We start from the raw sequence: 21,011 nt of genomic DNA, 5'->3' as shown, positions 1-21,011 counted from the left end.
GAAGCCATAATGCAAACCGTATCGTGTAAACCGACCTGCGAAGCACTATCTCGGGAGCGGCGTATCCAGGAAGCACAACCGTCAACTGATCCCCTCCACTCCACTCCGCTAGAGAATCACGTGACCGCCGCCTGACACTGGGGTCTGCGCATGTCGAAAACAAAGTTGCCGGATTATAGTGTAGTAATTTTGTGCTGTGCTTATAAAAATGTGGCAATCCTTTCATACGTTTACCTCTGGTTTTTTTAATATGGTAATACGTATTTTATGTGTTTTCAATCCAGTAGACATCTACTGTATGCACTCCACATGCTTGTCAGACCCAGAGTGATGGTAGCTGTGGTTGGACTTGTCGCGTGGTAGACTACCATCATTTAGGTTTGACGGTTGCATATACCGTGTGCAGTCGTCAGTGAATAAATGACACACTTGTGTAACAGGTACTTTCTGATGGGTATTGTCATATGTTTGTAGGTTATTGTGTGGAATGTTGGGAAGCAAAATAAGCAGATTTATCTGTATGAATAACATTTGAGGATCACGGTTGTATTTTTTTATTCACATTCTATATTGTTATCTTAGGTTTAACATGTTTTGTGTTTGCAGCTATTAGCTATAATGGGAGTAACTCAAGATAGTAGTGAAGGAGTTAGAGTTCCTCGCTCTTTGAAGCCCATTGTATGTTTATTTACAACAGCACAAGTTGAGGTTATTACAGATGTGTGAATCAGTGAAATGTGATAATTAAGTAATGCACTGATGTCCCGTTAATCTGGACCCTGCTCGTCTAGATATCCAGTCAATCTGGGATGGATTAAAAAAATAAAAACAGGATTTACTTATTTTAAGTTTACCAATAAAGTACTGAGGTTTTTTGTACTGTACAACTGAAAAATTTTGAATTTAAATTACAAAGATTTTTTTTTTTTAATCCTACATCAAGTGACCCAGACAGGGTCCGGTTTAGGGGAACCCCTGTATTCCAGTGCAAGTGCATGTTTGATGTGAATTTTAATTTAGTAAACTTCCATTTGCTGCTAAAAGATTTAAACTAGACATATTAGCATATTTAATTGACATTTTAGTTGTCCACGTATGTTTAGTCAAATATTATGAACGATATTAAAAATTTACTTGGCATAATCAGAATTTTTTTCTGTTAACTTTTCTCTGTAGAGTTCTTTATATATTTAGATATGCCCTGAACTCCAGGGAGAGACTAGTGTTGTTTCATTTTTGAATTGTTTCTTCTTAAGTACAGTAAAGGTTCTTTAATTGGGCATTTTTGTGACCACGGCTGTGCCAGGTTTGGAAATGTCAGTATAGTTTTTTAGGGGAACACAGAAGAAAAATTAATGCACAGTACAAAAAGATTTAAAACCATTTGTAATAACTAGAGACCGGATTATATGCATTTGCATATTTAGCCCATTTTCGTTGATTATTGCATATTTTACCTAAAATCTTATGATGATGCATAATTTTGCTATAATTGCAATATTTCTGGGTAGGATAGTTAATGATTGATAATGAACAAATGAAATCTTACATTGTAGCTGGCCATATCAATTAACTGCACGATTCGAGCGCACATAGCAGCCACCCGTCTATTGTTTTGGTAGCATAATATTACTCTAGGTCAGTTGCTCCAATCAATTGTTTACAGAATACAAACCTCTGGGATTTGTTTTCGTTAGTTCAACTGTTCACTGTTTGGAATATAATCGTACACTACTATCACTAGGCAATTAAATTACGCATGTAATTGTTGACACGCTCTCATTGCATTTGTGTAGTGTTGTATTTGTTTGTGCAAACTTTAAAATGTACCATGCCACCAAAAAAAAAAGTATTTTTTCGTGAATAGCCGACTATTCTAAAATATTTACATACGATGGAAGTCAAGTGTTTTATATTGTCAAGTTTGCAAGAAAAATATTCAGTGTGCAAAATAATTTTCAAATTTACCAGCATGTCAAGATAAGTCTTCATGTCGCAGGATTACAAAAGAAAGGCCTAACACAACAACTTATAACAGCGGCAAGTAGCAATAATTCTACTTCAGAAGGCAAACAAAATCTGTTTAATATGCATTTATGTGAAGCATTGCTTGTGAGTAATATTCCTCTCCATAAACTTAGAAATTCTACATTCAAATATTTTCTGCAAAAATATTACTTGAATCCAAATATACCAGGTGAATCAACTTTGCGTAAACATTACATACCAACAATTTACTTACATGTTGTGGAAGACATACGCAATTAACTCCAGGATAGCATTATTTGGATTTCAGCTGTTGAAACTACTGATAGTTGTGGCCGCTACATTGCAAATTTAATTGTCGGTTCATTAAGACTAGAGCCTTCTGCTTCCTATCTGGTGGCCTGCAAAGAACTTGAAAAGACAAAACATTCAACAATTGCCAGATTTGTGAATGAGGGTATTAAAAAATATTTCCTGAAGCTTCTGCAGATAAAAGATGGTTTATATTTATCTCAGATGCTGCTCCCTATATGATCAAGGCAGCCAAAGCCCTTCAAGAATTTTATCCCAATTTGATTATGTGACATGCTTTTCTCATGGAGTGCATCGACTCGCTGAAGAAGTATGATCCACATTTGGAAATGTAAACAAACTGATTTTGTCAACAAAAAAAAGTGTTACTTAAGGCACCTGCTCGCATCTGCCAAATATCCCTTTACTCGGTGGGGTACATGGATTGAAGCTGTACTGTTTTACAACAAACATTACAAGGACATCAAAAGTGTACTAAATGACTTTGATAGTGCAGAGGCTATGGCAATTTGTTAGTCTAAGGAAGCATTTAACTATTCTGGTATCAAGAAACACATAGCAGTGATTAGCACAACTTTCCCCATATACCTGCAAGTATTAAAAGGCTTGAAACTCAAGGTTTGGCCTTGACTAAATCAATTCAGTTCAAGAATAAAATCCGTCAAATGAACTCCACATTGCCAGGTGTGTTCCCGTTTAAATTTAAAGAAAAGCTTGAAAACATTTTGAGCAAAAACTAGGGCTTTGAACATTTGTGTCAAATTGGTAGTTTTATTAATGGGACAGGTGAACTTTTGCCAGAAACAATAAGTGCTAACATAGCACCCAAATTCAAATACTGCACAGTTACCTCAGTGGATGTGGAATGGTCTTTTTCCACTTATAAAATTATTTTGAGTGATCGAAGGCACAATTTTAGTTACAAAAATCTGGAACAGTACCTGATTGTTAACGTCTAAAAGAATACAAAATGTTAAATAATTATTAAATTTTCTGTCAATATATGTGGTTTTGAAGTAAAAAATACTAAAGACTACTATTTTTTTATAATTTAATGTTGCAATGCATGTTTCATGCATATTTGCATACATATTTCAAGCATGTTTAATGCATATTTGCATGCATATTTCATGCTTGTTATGTTGCATATAATCCGGTCTCTAGTAATAATAAGAAAAACTCTAGCAACAACTTTACTGTTTTAAAAAATCTCTGATATTAGATTAGTAGGTCCATAATTTAAATTCCTTCAAATAGTTGTATGTGTTACACTCAAGTTTATGAGTTCGGCCAGCTTACATAATGATATAAAAATTCATGTTATCTCTGATATAGAGGTTAAATACGATTCTTGTAACTTGTTTAAGGGTGCCGTCTAAACGCTGGAAGAAAGACACTGTAGACATTTACCTCTATGACTCGTTTAAAAAGTACTTGAAATTTTTAATTTTTGTTTGCGCAGGAGAGGAATAAAAAGTACATTCAACATCAATTTGGTGGTTTTAAGTTGCCCTGTACCCACATTTTAATTTTTGTGTCCCCACCAGTATCACAAAAATGACCTTTTTCAGTCTACTTTTTTGTGTAGTAAAAATCGTCAGAATTTAAGGAACTCACCTGTCGGACATCCCCTGGACCTTCCTGCATTTATTCCTGCATTTTAACAGGCATGTCTCAGCGAAAAAATTTAATGGCAATACTAGAGGTAAACGTCTGCGAAACTGCTTGCCGCTTGTTGTGGCACCCTCTGTAATGCCCTGCCATATGCTTCCCCTTCCGCCGTGCTGAAAGTAGAGGGAGGTGGGATGATACTTGCGTATCAATTACATCTCTTCTCACGAATGCTCGCATGAAGTTAAAAATGTGAGAGCACGAATACACGCTGTGTAAAATTCAGTACCTACCTGTGTCCGTGAAGTGAGTGATTGTATGTATATACATACATTAAATGTAATTTACTTTAACTTTAACTCAGTGATATATTTGAAAACAATTTTGTTTCTACGCATTATTTATTCTTCTATTTGCTTTAATTTGTGAATTCTTAGGATATTTCAAAGAAAGACTACCTATTGTAGCCGCGACTTCAGGAAAATATTAATATAATTTTTGTGTTAGTGCCATAGACAATATTACCGTAATTTTGCACAAATCATTTTCAAACTGATACATAAATTATAGTGATAAAAATCTTGGTTGACTTCGTTAATGAGCATAATCCCACCAGAGGGGTAAAATTGGGAAGACCTTTTGTTAAACAGAAAAATCGCTGTAACTCCCATAGTATGACAAATACCATATCGTTTGAACGTACTCGGAGTAATACCGAAAACCTTTGAAAAAATTTTTGATAAGACCAACCATAACTGCAAGGGGTGGAAAAATCATGATTTGGACAAACAATTTTTTGTCTGAAACAATTTTTGATAAGACAAACGATTGCCCAAGGGGTTGAAATAAAAAGGGGTAAAAAAAACTATATTTCCATACCACATACACTATAAAATTTGTTCTTATTTATGGTAAAATCTATAAAAAATATTGAAATGTATAACAATTAATTGTAAATCTTCTAAAACTTATCCAAAACAAATTTTTATTTGACTGCAAGGGGTTGAAAAAAACCTCATGTGGGTATAAAAAAATAAACAAAACTTCCGTACTATCAAAGCCATTCTTATTTTTGTTTAACTTTCTAAATATTGTCTGAAGTGTTTGTGAAAGTAAATTTTTATGTAACCAGCCATTACTGCAATGGTTGAAAGACAAAAATCATAACTTTTTTCAGTAGATACACTATCAAATCCGTAATAATTTGTTGCATAAATCCTATACATTATCCAAAACCTTTGGCTGAAACTATTTTTGATGAGAGAACTATTTACTTTAAAACAGGGGTTGAAAAAAAATTCAAAACTTACTGTCAAATACGTTTAAATTTATTTTTAACCATCTTCATATTGTCTTAAACCTTGGTCCAAAGCAAATTTTTGTGTGACCACTTATTAGTGAAAAGTATGAAAAATAGTTTTGGAAAGTAAAAAATGCATAAATACATAAATACCTTAGTGGGAAATAATATGAAAGTCATTCTATGTTATTTAGTGCTTGATGCATTGAGCTAAAAAATAATTTTAAAACTGTTTTGTGGCATGGAATATATAAAAAATGTTTAATCAATTGATTTGAAATATTGGAGAACGTATAGAATGTAATATACATAAAGTTCTTAAAATGTTCCAGAAGTTTGTAGAATATTTCCATAAGCAATGGGTACTTTGAAATCTACCTTGTAGGCTGTGCTGAAAGATGGATTTCTTTTTCTCCATTTGTCATACTGACGAAACTGTGTGGTTTAACACTTATGAAAAAAGTTGAATGACAATTTTCTTTTGCAGCTGCCTTGAAAAAAATTTTTTTGCTGTAAGGTGCATTTTTAGTATGTTACTTGAAGATTAATGATTATTGAATGCATGTTTTGCTTTAAAGATTTAGCATTTGGAAAAAATTTGGTTAGATTTGTTTCAAAGACAATTTGGTTGTTATTAAATGTCTTTAAAACGTATCTACTTTAACATCCTAAAACTGAAGTGTAAAATATTCCATTATCACATTCAAAAATGTAAAAGTCATTAGTAACAAATATGAGTTGTTTAATTATTTATGTTCTGAATATCCCGACTACCGACTTCAGTCTGGAAACTTGCCTGTTGCCAACATTGTATTTTTGACACTCTTGTGACTGAATAAAACTGCCTGCGCCACTGGTGCAAAAATGCTGTTAATTTAGTAACCAACTAAACTTTAAAAATATTTGCAGATTAAAATTAAAGAACATTTCAATAGTTAAACATTTTTGGTATTGAAAGTTTGTAAATTAAAATGCTCATTCACAGCACGGCTGTACTGGTGGCACCATATAGGTTTCAAAGTAGTTTTGCGAATAACTGAGAAACAATCACATTGAAATCAACAGTCTATGTATTGTAGTGTCCAGATATTTATTTCTAGGACAGTGATACAGACAGAATTATTTTTACGCATGAGGTCACAATTGTCTGTGTCATATACACATACCTTAAAGTGTTAACATGATACTACTAACCACTAAAATAAGTATTTTGCAATATCGCAACACAAAATGTGTGTGCTATTGGCGTGCCAACTGTGGCAAACTGAACTAGAGAAGCAAAGAACGATTCGGGTGGCGGCCCCAGTCTCCAGGCGAGCAGTACTGGAGGGGAGGAGGGAGGGTACTAGGAGCAGGGCAGGGAGAAGGTGAAGAGAAGAATGTGGCAGAAGATGGTGGCGAGCAACATTATACTTCCTGAAGTCACCACCCAGCTCCAAGCAAGAACAACATGCTATATATGCCGTAGCGCGTTTACGCATCAGCGGAACACCACCCTTAAACTTGATTGATTGTTCAGCATTGCTACAGGCCTTCATGTGTGCTGTGCGTGCCTGCAGGCCGTGTGCGGCTGCTGCTGCGCAAGGGGCAGTCGTGCTACCGGCCGCGGCGCGACGGTGAGCGGAAGCGCAAGTCAGTGCGCGGCTGCATTGTGGACGGAAACCTGAGCGTGCTGGCGCTGGTGATAGTGAAGAAGGGCGAGCAGGTGAGTCTAGTGTCGGCTCACTGCAGTCCGTGGCTGCTAGTGCTCCGTAGATTTCCCTCAGTCGGGGCCATTCCATGTCAGATCAGCATAGTTTTAATTTAAATTTAACTTGACCCTCATAGATTTCAATGAATTTTTGTTTATAGTTTACTAGGTTTGTGCGATTCCATGATTTTCAGTTCGATTCGGATTCGATTCTCACAAGAGTTCAAATTCGATTCAGATTTCGATTCTTTGGGTAACTTTATCTACATAGTCATTAGTCTGGTAGGAATAACTAAAAAAAAAATTGCATTTATTTTGAACCGTGTGTATTTAACTTAAATGAATAAGAAAGAAAATTCTGGAATAGTACCTATGTAACTAATAAGTTCATTTTAACATTGATAGGGACCTGATTCCTGCCTTATGTTATACCAGGTACATAACTGAAGGATGATATTTACACTATACAACACAATGCAGCTTTAAGTAATTGCTAACATTTAAACACATTTCAGGTGATAACTGGGTCATATTAGTAATCCTTTGAACACTACATTATTTCACGATCAGGCCTACAGGTTCTGATGTTAGAAGGTTAACTGTTCTACACTTTCAGGAGACAGATTCTCTCTCCGTGCTGTTACGATATTTCCTGCAGAGGAAAACAGGCGTTCACTTGGAACAGATGTTGCAGGAATGCACAATAGTGTTCTCGCAGCATCAGAAACATATCTGTGGCGAACTTTGTTTTCTTGCCACCACTGATATGGATTAGTAGTACGTTTCTGAATGGGTTCATTTAAGTACAAAAGGATGTCTTTTTCCACCATATCTTTCCGAGTATTTTAACATGATGCATCCAACTTTACAGACTGTTCATCAAAGCAACTCCAAACACTTAAATTAGACCCTGAGGTTTAAGTTTGGCTTTTAACTCTTTGTGCTTTAGAATTTGCTGCTATCAGAACAGTCTTTGGAAATTAATGTTTTTAAAATAGTTACACCTTTCTTTTTCTCATGATCCTTCAAAAGTACTGATTTAAATCTAAGATCAACAAGCATTGCAGCAACATATTCATCTTTTGATTTGTAATCAGGAAATCTTGAGAATACAGCCTTCAACAAATTTCGTCCGAAAATTATGCCTTCGCCTGGTTCTGCTTTGCACACAAATGAATCTAACAAGTTTTTTATCCCATAAATAACTGGTATAACTAGAGAAATTGTGGGGTAGTCTTGTCTACTAAATTCTTTAGTTGCTTCATTTATTGGCTCTAAAATTCTGACTGGCCCTTCTGCGAGTTTCCATTCATTGGCAGTTAAATTGTCAACACCATCAAAAGAAGCTAATTCTGCAGCAATAGGCTCTTTTTGTTCAACAAGTCGTTTCAACATAGCAAACTCACTGTTCCATCGGGTGTCTACATCCTGGATCAATTCATGTTCTGGTTTTCCCATCTGCTTTTGTAATTCATTAAGACGCTGACGAGCTTGGGAGCTATGTTTGTAGTGCCCCACTATAGCACGGCTTTTTTTGCACAGCGCCTTAATCCCAGGAGTTTCCTTTTTGGCATCATTTATGGCTAGCTGCAAAGTGTGCCCTAAACAGCTAAATGAATGCCAACTGGTTTTAGCAGCTGCAGATTTCATGTTTCTAGCAGAATCTGAAACTATGTAAATAGGTATAGTGTTTGGAATTTCCCACTTTGCATTTAGTCTAAGCAGAATATTGGCAATTGCTTCCCCACAATGTTCTCCGGTGAAAAGAACATTCCCCAGCATGTGATGAACAGGAACGAAATCTGTGTCCACATAATGACATGTTAATGATAAATAGCTGTCATTACTGCGTGACGTCCACATATCTGTTGTAAATGCCACCGAATTGACGCCTTCTTTGAAGTCATTATTGATTTTCGTGTGCATTTTTTCCACGAGACCATTGTACAGCTCTGGCACTACACACCTAGAGAATGTTGTTCGGTCTGGTAGGGAGTACTTGGTTTCAACTAGCGCCATCAAGTCAAGCCTTTATCTTGAACTATACTGTATGGCTGTAGATCCACAGAAATCATTTTGCCAATGGCATTGGTTATGGCAATAGCTTTGGGATGGTCTCTACCATACTTTACTTGGCTACTAAACGAAGCTGACAGAGTGAGTTGTAATTTGTTACTTGATGTGGAAGGTGCATGAGTTAATTCTTTCTGTAGTTGTAAGTACTCTGCATATACACTCTTGTTTAATGTTAAGTGCTTCGCCATGCTAGAAGTGCTACCATGCACCTGTTTGAGTTTACTTCCACAAGTTTTACATTTCGAATGGCTTTCTGATATTTTGTCATAAAATTTCCAAAGATGACTACAGCCCTTAAACTAGCCACAATTCTAATCCATTACTTATTTAATCACTTCACCACTGTTTAAAGATGTCAAATGTTACCAACGGTAAAGTCAGCTGCCTCACTGGAGTCACCGAGATAGTGCGATGCGTGCTGCGCACAGAAGTATAATTTATTAATTAACCTACATTTGCACATATGGCCTAGCCAGTAGGTTTATTTAAATTAAAACCATTAAGTAACATATATTTCTTCAACAAGATCTGTTCCCCTAAAAACGAAAAAAAAAAAAAAAACAACATAAATATGATTAATTTATTAACTTCACGAAGTTAAACCACACAAAGATGATCAGCTTAAATGAAGTTTTGTAAAAGGCAAAAGCATAAACAGTAAACAGTACTTCGATACTGACAGAATGTTACGATTCAGTGATTCGATTCCTTTGTGTTGGCACGCGGAATCTATGATATGGTGGCATGTCAACTGGTCTACACGTCCGGCACAGCTAAAATATTTTCATGTCGTGAATGTTTTAATGTTGGTTATTCTGTTAACAGAAGACTGTCACAGAATGGCGATCTTTGTAAATGTATGGTTGAACAAGGAAATATTTTAACTGTTAACAGAAAATTGTGCGTTGATGGTTGTAAAATTCATTTTTAGTACGTGTTATTTATTTTTCAAAACAAATAAACCAACAATATTTTTTCCCTGTACAACGTGAGAAATGGTCATGAGTAATATGCCGTAAGTAGGCAGAAATAAAAATGTTTGAGCAGATTGTTAAACTAATTCATAAACAAGCAGTTTTCGTAAGGTATTTATCTTTACAAGCCTAAACAGTTAATGGTTCTGAATGTGTAAATTATATCATACACGATCTTTGAAAAAATTTAATGTTCGGCCTAACATATATTTCATAACGTTATGAAATTTGCTTGAGTGAAAGTGCGTGGCAATTTTACGAGTTATACATATTATAAAGCTGAAGAGTTTGTTTGAACGCGCTAATCTCGGGAACCACTGGTCCGATTTGAAAAATTCTTTCAGTGTTGGATAGTACATTTATCGAGGAAGGCTATAGGCCAGGGCTGCCACCACTTTGAAAACAATATCCTTGATTGAAATGTGAAATATCCTGTAATATCCTTGTTTTCAATACAAAATATCCTGTAAAATCCTGTACATTAAAAAATACAAAAAATATGCAATTTTTATGAAAATTACTCGATCATTATGTACGTGAATTCTGCCATATTCTTCCTAGAAGAGATATACAACAAAGCACTTAGCATTGGCAATTCAAGATATGACCTGTGCCCTGTCTTGATAAGGTTGAGCTTACTAAATATCCTTTCCACCCCTGCATTGCTGTGTGGAAGGATAAGTATTGCTTGCCTTTGCAAGTTTACAAAGCAGTGGAAAACATGTTTTCCCATTAATTTCATACTGTGACACTTTATGCCAGGCCTGCCACCAAATTAGGTTCCTAAACCCTCTTTACAGCATTTAAAAATCCTGTAAAATTTATAGCCGTAATTGACATAATTGACATAATTTATTTTTCGCAGTAATTTTAAATATACATTGCATTCCAAAACATAATTTAAAAAAAAATCAAATGAATGTAAAAAATGTTTAAGATTTGCCACTTACATTACAAAACTAATAGTTGGTATCACAATAAAATGAAAAGTAATTTAAAAATGTATCTTCAGTATAGGCTTTGGTGCTTTTATTTACAAACTATAAATACATCCATACAACTGAAGTTATTTACAAGTTTAAAAAAACAAATGTATTTCACATCATTAACTAGCTACTTTTTCATGTTCTGTGCTCTTTTCCGCATCTCGTCAGTGGACTTGAAAGCCAGACCTGCAGATGTTCTCATTGTGCAATGCAACAGCGCATTTAACATTGGTGATTCCATTGACGATCTGTGAATAGTTTTAACCATCTTGAGATTGCTGAAAACCCTTTCCACAGCAGATTTTCTCCAGTTGCAGCACCACTCAAAGCCATTACTTTGTACAGATGAGTTTCAACAATCTCTGATGGAAAGAACCTTCCTAACACTACAACCTGCCTAGTGACTGTCAGTTGATTCATCAATCATCAGTGTGAAAAATTGTGTTTTCATTGCATAGGTAACATAATCTGCAACTGATGTACCCAAATATTGAATAATTATCTGGCTAGTTTTATTGCGAGAACAATGAAAGTTTCTTGCAATTTCACTATCAGGAAACATTTGCGGGACAAGTTTCATGAAATTATCACTGAGTTTCACAGATAAATTGTTTTCACAAACGAAGTTCACCCATAACAGTTCCGCATCAATTATATTGTTTGGTTTGGTTACAAAACTCGTCAAAGAACAACTCTGATCAGCAGCTCGTTGGTTTTTCGCATGAACGTACGTCTTCAAGCCGCCCTTTGTCACGTTCAGTTCCGAGTTGCAAGTCGAACAAACGGCGGAAAATTCAGTTTTGCCACGCCTCAACCATTTCAATTCTTGCTCCCATTCTTTACGATAACGCTGTTTATAAAGTGACCTGTCCGGCAAAGCCTTTCATTTTTTCTCCATCACAATCAGCTAAGACCAAAACTACTACTTAAATCACGTATGAAGTTTGTAAACAAATGCCGCACCTAAAACATTGTAATGGCAAAAAATACCAATGTTTACTGACTCCATGGCACTTCTTAGCGTTTAACTCAACAAACAAAAAACATTTCCCCCGAAACCATGGATATTGTACTTCATGAAACGATATGTGGGAGTAAATGTTTTTGGTTTGTGGTTAAACGATTGGAAGTTCCATGGCGCTATACCTAATGTGAATGTTTGCTTTACTGTTGGATGCTTGTATGGTTTGACAACTTCAAACAGGTAGTTGAATGTAAAAATTTACACGAACGAAATTCAAATATGAAAATATCGGCGAAGCGTCGTAAATATTCGTGAATGTCGCCATTTATTCGTTAGTCCGTTTTAAGCTTCAAATATCCGTGAAAACGGATAAAATCCGTGAAAACGGCAGGCCTGCTATAGGCTATATTATACTATCAATAACATTAGGGATCCTTACTAAAAGTCCAATTTAGAATCTAATGCGTTGGAGGGGGTTAGATACAACATGTGGTACACGTACGAAGTTTGTGTTGCAGGCGCTAGAAGTTTATTAAGCGAAATACCACTCACTGACTCACTCATCACGAGATCTCTAAAACTATACACTCGATTGACTTGAAATTTAGCATAGTTACTCATTTTGTGTTGTAGACGCTCACTAAGAACGGATTCTGCGGAAATCCGATCCCAAGGGGAGTTTCGGGGGCGTAATATATCAAAATTTCCAGTTTTTGGTAGGAAATCACCATGGCAACGGCTGTTGCTTTGTTGATGTTTCATTCGTCTCTATGGCAACGACTATTTCATTGTTAGTGCAGTCCTCATCACCGTTGAAATTTTGCGGGTACTTTAAATATAAAAAATTGCCTTTTTTTTTTCAAGTATATATATTTTACAGACTTTGAAACTTCACAGTAATGTTCCTTATGACATTTTCCGAAAATTAGATCCCATGGGTGGTTAAAACCAGGCAACAGTGGGTACTTTGTCTGCATGAGAACAGGATTTTGCATTGTTCATGCCTTCTGCGTCTCCATGGCAACGGGCATCGCGCGGCAGTGGCGTACCCACAAGGAGGGGCATGTATAATGAGCGGCGCAAGAGTGATCTGCCTGTAGACTGCCGTAGCGAAGTACGGGTACATCAGTTGTACGTTGCGTGCACGAGTCGGGAAACCATCTGTGCTATTCATTTTCTCTCCGGTACATTATACAGCATTGTAATAAATTTTCACTGAATTTTTTTTTATTCACCATTACTGTAAATGGGAGATGTGGCTTAATTTTTTTCCATTAGTATAGCCGTCGGGCAGCTAGTTAATGATAATTGGCAAATAAATTTATGTCTAGCAATCAGTTAAACAGTAACCGTCAATTTCTTTCTTCGATTTTTTTACTTTTGAAAAATTGGCCCGAATTTTTTGATTCCGAATTTTAGTTTTGGTTCCGGGTTCAAATAGTTGAGGAATCGAATCAAAGTTGAAATTATCGGGTACCCGCACATCCCTATAGATTACCTGCGTAAAGTAAATAAGAATTAGAATGTTTTTAAGTTAAGTAACAATTTTTAAAATTAATTTACAAAATAATCCAAATTTTGTATGTTTCTGATGAGAAAAAAAATAGTTTTAAGAATGGTGATGTTAGAAAGTTAAAATTGGTCCCATTTTAAAGCTTGTTTTAGTGGGTTTTGATATTGCACACAACGCAATAGGGGTGGGGTTATTTAATTAAAAATTAGCAAAAAAAAATATATGATAAAAACTTTTAATTTTGGTTATCTCAAAAAGTGAAAAATTTTAAAATTAAAAAATTCAGCTTTTTCGGTGCACAAACTGTGTGTTGGTACTGAAATGTAACTACTGGTTTTTGGAAATCTCCAAATGCCTTAATATAAGTTTCAAATATATAATGTTTCTTAGTGTAGGATTTTCCATACTATTTAATTTATCTTAACGAATATGTTCTCAGAATAACTATAACTTAGGGTTGTGCGAATGTTCGGTATACCGATACCGAAATCGAAATTTTGCTACTTTCATTTTCGATTTCGGTAAGAATTTCATCTGTCGAAGTTCGTTTGTTCTAGTTGAAAAAGAAATCGTAATTTAATAAAAATGTACAGTATAATACCGGTACAATAACGTTCCTTATTATAAAGTATATTTCACTTAACGAATTTATTTTAAGTCCCCGCCAAAAATCGTATCTTCGCCATGCAAAACGGTTTCAGTTTAAAGTATCATTTTCACTATAACGTATAAATTCTACTAGTAGCGTGGCATTACTACACCAAAATTTACTTAAACTGGTAAATAAATTTCCAGCTAAATGATTAATGAAGTAGAACAAAGATACACAAATACCACCGCAACGTATTTTCTAACCTCTAAATTCTCAAAACAAAGTTAACAAACAGTTGCGCGCACAACCATAGATTATACCGTACGTAGTATGCGACGTGAGCAACACAACACCATTCGATACATCGAAAGACGGAGGTTTGAGAGAAGTATTAATTATTTAGACAAAAGTGTTACGCTACGCTAAAAATACTGTTTGATGTCTGTGCCGGGATTGTTTATTGTTATTGTTGAGTTTATTTTCAGGTTACGTTATTTAGACACCGCATTATATTTGTGCTACAATATGAATGATCCTGGAGATAAAAAGAAACGAAAGCAATTCACGCTTAAGGAAAAAGTGGATATACTCAGAGAACTAGACAAGGGGAAAAAAGCAAGTCGCAGTTGCGAATACATATGGCATTGCGGCTCTCCTGTAGCTATTTTTTTTATATTTTTTTTTTCTCTTTGTAAAGATATGTATGCATGCCATGTTTCAGTACTAAGTACAAAAACTTGAGGTACCTGTAAGTACTTAGCACTGGGATTCTACTGTAATGTCTTTATATGATTTGCTTGTTATTACTAATAATGTAATAACATATGCAAATCATATAAAGACATTAATTAGAAAAAAGATTTCCATTAAGATTAATTTACGTGGTGATGAAAAAAACTCACGTTAAGGTAGATGTACCAGTAGTCGTCATGCTAAGAAGAGTTTTATAAAAAAAAAATTGTGTACATAACCTTGTAGGTGTATTACTGCCCCTACATGTTTGTTTTTAACCTCAAACTTTACTCTACAATGCTATCCAACACTCTTCGATAAACACAAATTATTTTTGTAGATTTATAATTTTGAAAAAAGTGTGATTTCGAGCCAGTAGTCGTCATGCAAATTTTCGTGTTTGCCAGTGTTCGTCACATGTTTGTGCCAGTAGTCGTCATGTGCGATTTCGGCTGCATTAGTTTTAATTCATGGATCCAGAATGGTAGTATTGTACTATTTGGGCTTCAAATTTTATTTGGTACTATATTTTAAACATCAAAATGGCATTTCATAAAGATCGTTCAGTAATATAATGAATAATCCTCATTAAATTTTGAATTTACTTACAGCACTCACGGAACAAAGAGGGACAGCACATAGAGCTGTAGCAAACCGAATGTATTCGTTACTGAGTAACGGGTGTGCCGTCTAGTAACGAGTAACGAAACGTTACACACGGCTGCATTTTGTTACTCGCATTTCTTGTATATTTTACGCATGTGCGCACATATTCAATGAATTTACGATACAAAGAACGATGTTTGTTTATTAATAAAGTATAATTTGGAAATTCCTCGTCTAAGTTTTTTTACTGTATTAAAGGTATTATGTGTGTAGACAAAGTTTGAGATTGGAACAGAAACAACGTAACAAAGTATTTTTTTACAAATTAGAAATATGTATGTTTTTGTTTTTCACTATCGCGTATTTTCACGTTTTTTTTGTTCTTATCTTAAAAGAGATATAATAAAGCCACTCTAATGAGATTTAATTGTTTCTTGGTTAACAAAAACTGTTTAATTATCAAATATTGTTAATTGTTTATATTATATTTATTATTATTTACGCGACGTCATACTGTACGCGTACGCAATACGACTCAATTCGTTGCTGCAACATAGCATGTTATGCGGTATCACAAGTAAAATATAAAAATGAATCAGGGCCCGCCCATCTTCCTACCCAAGGGCGATTTTCCTTTGTGTTTATCGGACAATGTGTTCCTTGGCACACTATTTTTTTCCGCTGCACATTTTATACTCATACCATTCGCTACATCTTTAAGAGCAGCTTCCATGGCTGACTCTTCATACAACAGTATTTTCCGTTTTGGCATTTTGCCCTGTAATTAAAGAACGAGACACATTACAATGTTTAGTTTACTTATTAATGTCAAATTATATATCGAATGACCCCTAAATTAATGTAAACAACAATGCCTACACAATTTTTGCAATCAATAAAGTAAAGTAATTTCCGACCCAGAAGTCGTCATACACATGCATCGGAAGTCGTCATAGGTGACGACTACTGGATCTGATCATAATATCGTACTTTGTCTATTAACAACAAAGAACCAATATTATTTAAGAACTTTAGGGTGTAACTTAGCACAACTTTAAATAAAATATTAAATGTACCAGTGCTCGTCAGGTATGACGAACACTAGCAATACAAGGTTTTTATTGATCCGGTTTTCGTCACCCTAACTAAATCATACAAAGAAAACGAATTTTTTTAAATAAACACTTTCACCTCTTCAAGAACATTTAACTAACACATTCAGCACAAAACATCACGAATAAACATGAAAAATTACAGAATTAGAAGTAAAAATGTGCACTAACGTCCTTAGTGTTTTAGTATAGGAATTCCCCTATTTATCTTCACTGCTCTACGAACTTTTGATGCACGGACTTTTTTTGATTGAAAATAGTGTTTGTTCCGAAAACTATTGTGGTAATTTCAGCTAGAACGTCGACTAAATTTTTGTCAATATTTAAGTTGGCGATATATTGAGCTACTTCTCTATTATTTACATTTGAAGTTGCTAGTGACGACCATTGGAGCAGTGACGAGTACTGGGGCACTTACCTTAATGAAAATACGGTAAAATCATAATTTGAACAAACATGGCAGATAAAGTAAACAAAATTCAACCGTGATTACAGTAGGCCTAGGTATCAAAACAAAATCATGCAATATTTGAAAAATTACCTGATTCATTTGCTTTCAAACAGTAGTGTAGGTACTATATTCGTAAAACATACATTCCAGAACTGTTAGTACACTATTTAGTATTTACCGTATACACGTAAACAAAGAACGTACCTACTTTTATTCGCGCACAGCCAAACAAAAACATTGTCGTCTGCTTTATTTAAATTTTACATACTCTGACTGGCATATAAAATCCTCATAATATACAGCCAATTAGACAAAAAGGTCAACAAGTCACTGCATGTAATGACCACTTGGCAGCAACCATTTGTTATGTTTTGTTTTGACCATGTCCCTTGCCTGGTTTACAGCTTCCTGAGCTAGCCATGTGTGACAGTGGTGCAAGATGGCGGCCGTTCCGCAGTATTCACGTATTTTTTCATCAGTAGGTACCATGCACGTGATAAATATATTATCATAGACTGCGACATTACGACTGTAAAGGAAATAGTCTGTGCGCTGAAAGATCTGGATTGATTCTTGAAATTTACGAGTGACATGGGGCTGTGTTGTGTGGTCTAGGGCGGATGTTGATTTTATTAAATAGTAATATTTATATATACATCAAAAGGTACCAAAATGATTTATGTAATAGAATTTATTACTGAAGAGCAAATTTTGGGGCACTTTTTTTCTTTGTTAATTAAAAAATTTCTCTTAACTTTCGTTAAGAATATATTTATCTCATAGAAAAATTCATTTTCGTTTCACTTTCGCGAAACTTGAAAAATTTTCTTTCACTTTCATTTCGTGTGGATAAAGTCACTTTCGCACATCCCTACTATAACTTCTAAGTAACATTTGATTTTGAAATTATTTGTGCTAGGAACACATTTCATGTTCATTAATAAATAAACTAGCTAATACAAAGTAACTGCAGGTTACCTGGTCGTTATTACAAGAAATGATATAATTATGAAATAGTGCAGTCCGGTAGACAGCTAGTGTGTAACTGCAGGGGTGGTGCTCCCCAGATTGATTGGATTGGGTGAGGGCCCCGTAGCCTGCGCAGACTGACTGCCGAGATTACCCTCCTGCGCACGCTGCTCTTGTGTGCGGGACCATTAGGCTCGGCGACAGTGACTTGCTTGTTTGCTATTTTGTTGTTTCAGTAGTTTTAAGGGGTGGGTCATATATTTTATTTACGTAGATCTTGTAGATTAAAGTGAACACAGATGTTTACAGGTCGTGAGTCACAAAATTTTAGGACTGGCATTGAAAAAGTACTAAAACAAATGATGTTATAAGTCATAAAACTTTTAATTTCCAGCAGTCGTTTGCTAACTTGCATTTTGTTTCTGACACCACACTTCAGTGTTAGTCACACTTTAAAATATAAATAGCTCAAGAAGTTGGCTTCTAAACTTAAAAGTCAGCATGTTTCTTTAATAGTAAATCTATTTTGTATTGCATTTAATTATCTGAGGGATCTACAAACCTTTTATACTAAGGGCCACACTGACTCCTCCACTAAGTCCCAAGGCCCAAGACCAACATACTGTGAAACTATGGTGGGCCAGATACCGTACATGTTTGGCCGTATTGGTGCCAGTGTTCGGGGATGGTTTAGTTAGCGTATTATAATTAAAAAGGTAACACTATGATAACATTGTAAGGAAATTTTATTAAGATATCTGAAGTAGTTCTGAAATTGGTTCACCCATTATTTGTAGACTGTATCAGTTGGTATTCATAAACATTGGTGTGAGTGTGGTTGGGAGGCGTCCAGGTAATGTTGTGTGCGCTGGCAGGAGATCCCGGGCCTCACAGACAACACCATCCCCCGCCGCCTGGGCCCCAAGCGCGCCTCCAAGATCCGCAAGCTGTTCAACCTGAGCAAGGAGGATGACGTGCGACAATACGTGATCAAGCGCCTGCTGCCGCCCAAGGAGGGCAAGACCAAGCAGAGGTTTAAGGCACCCAAGATCCAGCGCCTCATAACGCCCGTCACCCTGCAGGTACTACTGCAGGCCTCCAGCAGCCTGTCCTACCATTTGGGAGGACTTTTTTTTAATTTTTCAAAAATTCCAGGAACAGCATTGTAAAGTAAGGGGATTTAAATGAATTTGTAGGTTTCATGACTTATTGTATTTGGATTCCACCTTTGTTGTTATTTTTTGACACGTGAGGCTAAATTCCATCTGTGTCTAAGTGTGAAGAAGAAACATCACTTTTGTATAGTTGCCAGGATAGTTGTTACTGTTCGAACAGTTCTGCCATGACATTGAAGAATCTGTTACATACGTTGTGACTAGGCAATGTTAAGAATTAGTGAAGAAGTAATACTGGTTGTTTAGTATCAGAATATTAAATTTTTTCACCATATTCTTGTTCATTATTTCACTCATTTTGTCTTCTCCTATAACATAGTTTTGTGGCTAAAGTATAAGTACATTCATTTTTACCCTATAAATAAATTTTCCACCGTGTTTATTTCATGCTTGTTTGTTTTCAAAGTATGACATAAAATTAACATTTTTGGAATGTGTAGGAATCTATTTTGGTCCAAGCATTTTGTTATTATTCTGCTGTTTATAAGTATTTGTTACAAAATAATTTTTCCTGTGGCTAGTTAACTTTAGTTGTGAGATTTCACTGTGGTTGCAAGTGGGTTATCAAAATGTGCAGAATTAAAGGCAAGAAAGTTAAAACTAAACCTTCCCCATTTTTTTTATTAAATGGTTGGCTGACAAATTCCAGTAGTCTTCATGTCTTTTGAAAGTGTAGATTTTTTTCAATGTTCATTACTGGTAAGTAGGCTTTTGCGAATCCTGTTTATTTTTTATTAAATATGACACTATTCACAGGTATTGAATATTTTATGAATCAATTTTAAACATACAGTAAAAGAAACTTTTTGTCACAATTAAGAGATATTAATTAAAAAAATTAGTAAAATGTGGGGGGGGGGGGGGGGAATGTATGGGACTATAATAGTGTGGTCTAAAATGCAAGGACAAAAAACACTTGAAAACACAATCCATCCATCTGATTATACACATAGAAATAGAGTCTTTTTAATAATTTTTAATCATAGTCATAAATCCTTGCTCCAGAATACAAATACCAAATTTTTTGATAAATCTGCTTGGATTCATGTATGCTACATTCTTCACAATTTTTTTTTGTGTTTAGTTCCTTTTGCTGTATATATTAGTAACAATATTAAAAAAAAAATTACTTGATTTGAAATGTTGAACCAAATATCAAATTATTCTTATACCCATACTGTAAAGTTGACCGTATCTTCTTATTTTATGAATACGGTAATGCTACAGGTGTGACTGATAGTAGTATTCTAGTTATTACAGCAAGGAGTGTGATTGCCTGCGCAGAGGAAGCGTCACCGCATGGCGCTGAAGAAGAGGCGTGCGCTGCGCTCCAAGGAACAGCGAGCGGAGTACGCCAAGTTGCTGGCCCAGCGCCAGAAGGAGGCCAAGGCACGGCGCCAGGAGGAGATCAAACGCCGACGCTCTGCCTCCATGCGAGACTCCAAGTCCTCCGCCCAGAGTGCGCCCCACAAGTAACATGTACATGCTGCGTGATAAATAAAGATCTTGGCTATACAAGCTGCTGTTACAAGGCTCTGTCATTCCTTTTTAGTGCTATGTTGCAATATGGTAGTTTATGAAAGGCTTTTCACACAAATTATTGTATTAAATAAAATAAGTACGCTTTTTACCCACAGACGTTTCCCCTGCATATGGGTCACATCTATTATTTTTGGCATAAAAATCTTAATTTTCATGAAGAGGGTTACCCTCGAATATGGATTGCACTACTTAGTTGTTTTCTGTAGAATCTGAATACAAGGGAAGCCCTTATGTACCCCTTAACAGCTTATTGGCTCTTAAACAATAGGACATCGGCATTGGTGTTGCAGACAATCCTGTCCCTCCCCCCAAGGAAAGTAAAGGTGGCAAGCTACTTTTTAGTGTGGTTTCTTGTTTAAAAGTAGCAAGCAAGCGTGGGAACAATACTGTTTGGGCATTTTTGCTTCATGAAAACTTGTG

The 21,011-nt window shown here is 35.5% G+C and overlaps 1 protein-coding gene across 1 annotated transcript in view; it reads left to right on the top strand.

Annotated features, from left to right (window-relative positions):
• LOC134527527 (small ribosomal subunit protein eS6) overlaps positions 1-20,580 on the top strand; it is a 33,980-nt gene extending 13,400 nt beyond the window's left edge. The window contains exons 3-5 of the mRNA XM_063360273.1: positions 6,769-6,914; positions 18,750-18,956; positions 20,334-20,580. Coding sequence (XP_063216343.1) covers positions 6,769-6,914; positions 18,750-18,956; positions 20,334-20,525 — 545 coding nt within the window. The 3' untranslated portion in view covers positions 20,526-20,580. The remainder of the gene's footprint in view (positions 1-6,768; positions 6,915-18,749; positions 18,957-20,333) is intronic.
• Positions 20,581-21,011: the final 431 nt, after the last annotated feature.

Source organism: Bacillus rossius, chromosome 1 (genome assembly GCF_032445375.1).
Source record: "Bacillus rossius redtenbacheri isolate Brsri chromosome 1, Brsri_v3, whole genome shotgun sequence".
In the NCBI taxonomy this organism is placed as follows: Eukaryota; Metazoa; Arthropoda; class Insecta; order Phasmatodea; family Bacillidae; genus Bacillus; species Bacillus rossius.
The sequence above is the reverse complement of the archived record's forward strand: the minus strand, read 5'-3'. Positions and strand labels throughout refer to the sequence as shown.